This window comes from Acomys minous, assembly GCF_964271855.1.
Source record: "Acomys minous genome assembly, chromosome: 5".
NCBI classification, from domain to species: Eukaryota; Metazoa; Chordata; class Mammalia; order Rodentia; family Muridae; genus Acomys; species Acomys minous.
In genome coordinates, this window is record NC_140494.1 from 82,050,650 (window position 1) to 82,052,570 (window position 1,921).

Consider the following 1,921-nt stretch of genomic DNA (forward strand, 5'->3'; position numbering starts at 1 on the left):
AGTAGGGAAAAATCCAATCTGTAATGAGACTCTTATTTTTCTGTGAGGACAATATGACAGATAGTTAAATTATTTACTGGTCCCATATCTGGGGAATCTTCTGGTTATCGTTTCTGTTGCTGTGAGAAAACATTTTGACCAAAACCAACTTATTAGAAGTAAAGGTCTAATTGAGTTCAAAGGTTACAGTCAATCTTTGAAGGACACCAGGGAAGGAACTCAGCAGAAACTTGAAACAACAATCATGGCAGAACATTGTTAGCTTGCTGGAAGTCTCATGTTTATAATGTTTAGCTGGCTTCCTTAACGCAGCCCGGGATCACAGGCTGTGTTGCTTCCAGCTATCTATCATATTCTGGCCCTTCTTACATCAATTAGCAATCAAGTTAATACCCCACAACATGCCCCCAAACAAATTGGACCCAGGCAATTCTCTAACCGAGTTTCTATCTGTCCAGGTGATCCTAGGCTGTGCCAAATTGACAATAAAAGGAAACTAGAATGGGACAATAGTTAAAAGTCCACGTAGAAATTGCCACGTGGGTTTCTATAACTCAGAATTTCAAGTGGTTACTTTTGCTTTACAAGTAATTCCAACTTTAGGTTCTGCTGACTAGAAATTCCACAATGTTCTGGTTGATGATGATCAGGTGGCCGTGCTGATCTTTCGGTTGATGAACTTCCTCAGGGCTCCCTTCAGGTCTCTGTTCCTCAGGCTATAGATAAAGGGGTTCAGCATGGGGGTGACTGCTGTGTACATGACTGCAGAAGCCTTCTCCTTCACAGCTGTGCGCACAGAGGAGGGGCATAGATAGACTCCAATGGTGGTCCCATAGAAAAGGGCTACCACGGAGAGGTGGGAGCTGCAGGTAGAAAAGGCTTTCTTCCTGCCACCTACAGAGGGGACCTTCATGATGGCCACAATGATTCGCACATAAGAGGCCAGGATGCAGACGAAAGGTGTGGCTATCACCATTCCTGCCACAATGAGCACAAAGATCTTGTTCACTGTTGTGTCTGTGCATGAAAGCCGGAGAAGCGGGGTGAGGTCACAAAAGTAGTGTGGGAGCTCGTTGTTCCCACAGAATACCAGACGGGCCATGAGCAGGATGTGGGTGAGGGAGATGAAACAGGAATACACCCAGAGGCCACCGACCAGCAGCCCACAGAGACGTGGACTCATGATAGTAGAATAATGTAATGGGTGACAAATGGCCACAAACCGGTCATAAGCCATCACAGCTATTAAGACGCTGTCCATGATGCCAAAAAAATGGAAAAAGTACATCTGGGTCAGACAGCAAGAATAAGAGATAGACTTGCTCCTGGTTTGAATGTTAACCAGCATCTTGGGGACAGTGTTGGTAGCCAGACAGAGATCAACTAAGGAGAGATTGGCCAGGAAAAAATACATAGGAGTGTGGAGGTGAGAGTCAGCGCTGATGGCCAGGATGATCAGCAAGTTCCCCACCACTGTGATCACATACATGCAGAGGAACAGAGAAAAGAGGACGGGCTCATGTTCTGGCTTTTCCGAAAGTCCCAAGAGGATGAATTCAGATGCACTGGTGTGGTTTTGTGGTTCCATGTGCTTCACTCTTCTCGAAGTATTAAAAGTAGAAGTTGAGGAATAGTATGAAGATATGCTTGGAAGGCAAAACAGGTTAACTTCCCAGTTTGTAACTGAGCTATTTACAGAACCTTGAAGTTCGGTTTGTGTTTATATTACCTCCTCTTTGAGGTTTAAATTCAGAATCCCTGGATATTCCCATTTTACATAAATATGTAAAATGGATATGTCATGGATTCTTTTTCCTCTTTTTAATTAATGTTTTTATTTTTGAACTTAAAATACAATTATACCATTTTCCGCTTTCTCTTTTCTTCCTAAAAGCCCCTCCCCCATTTCCTGTCCTTCCCC

The 1,921-nt window shown here is 43.7% G+C and overlaps 1 protein-coding gene across 1 annotated transcript; it reads right to left on the reverse strand.

The window, feature by feature from the left end:
* Positions 1-646: 646 nt before the first annotated feature.
* LOC311598394 (olfactory receptor 1M1) lies at positions 647-1,588 on the reverse strand (the record flags this gene model as incomplete). The annotated part of the gene is made up of 1 exon (XM_084783451.1): positions 647-1,588. One exon carries the CDS (start codon positions 1,586-1,588, stop codon positions 647-649), a length of 942 nt encoding a protein of 313 aa, XP_084639577.1.
* Between the last annotated feature and the right edge of the window lie 333 nt (positions 1,589-1,921).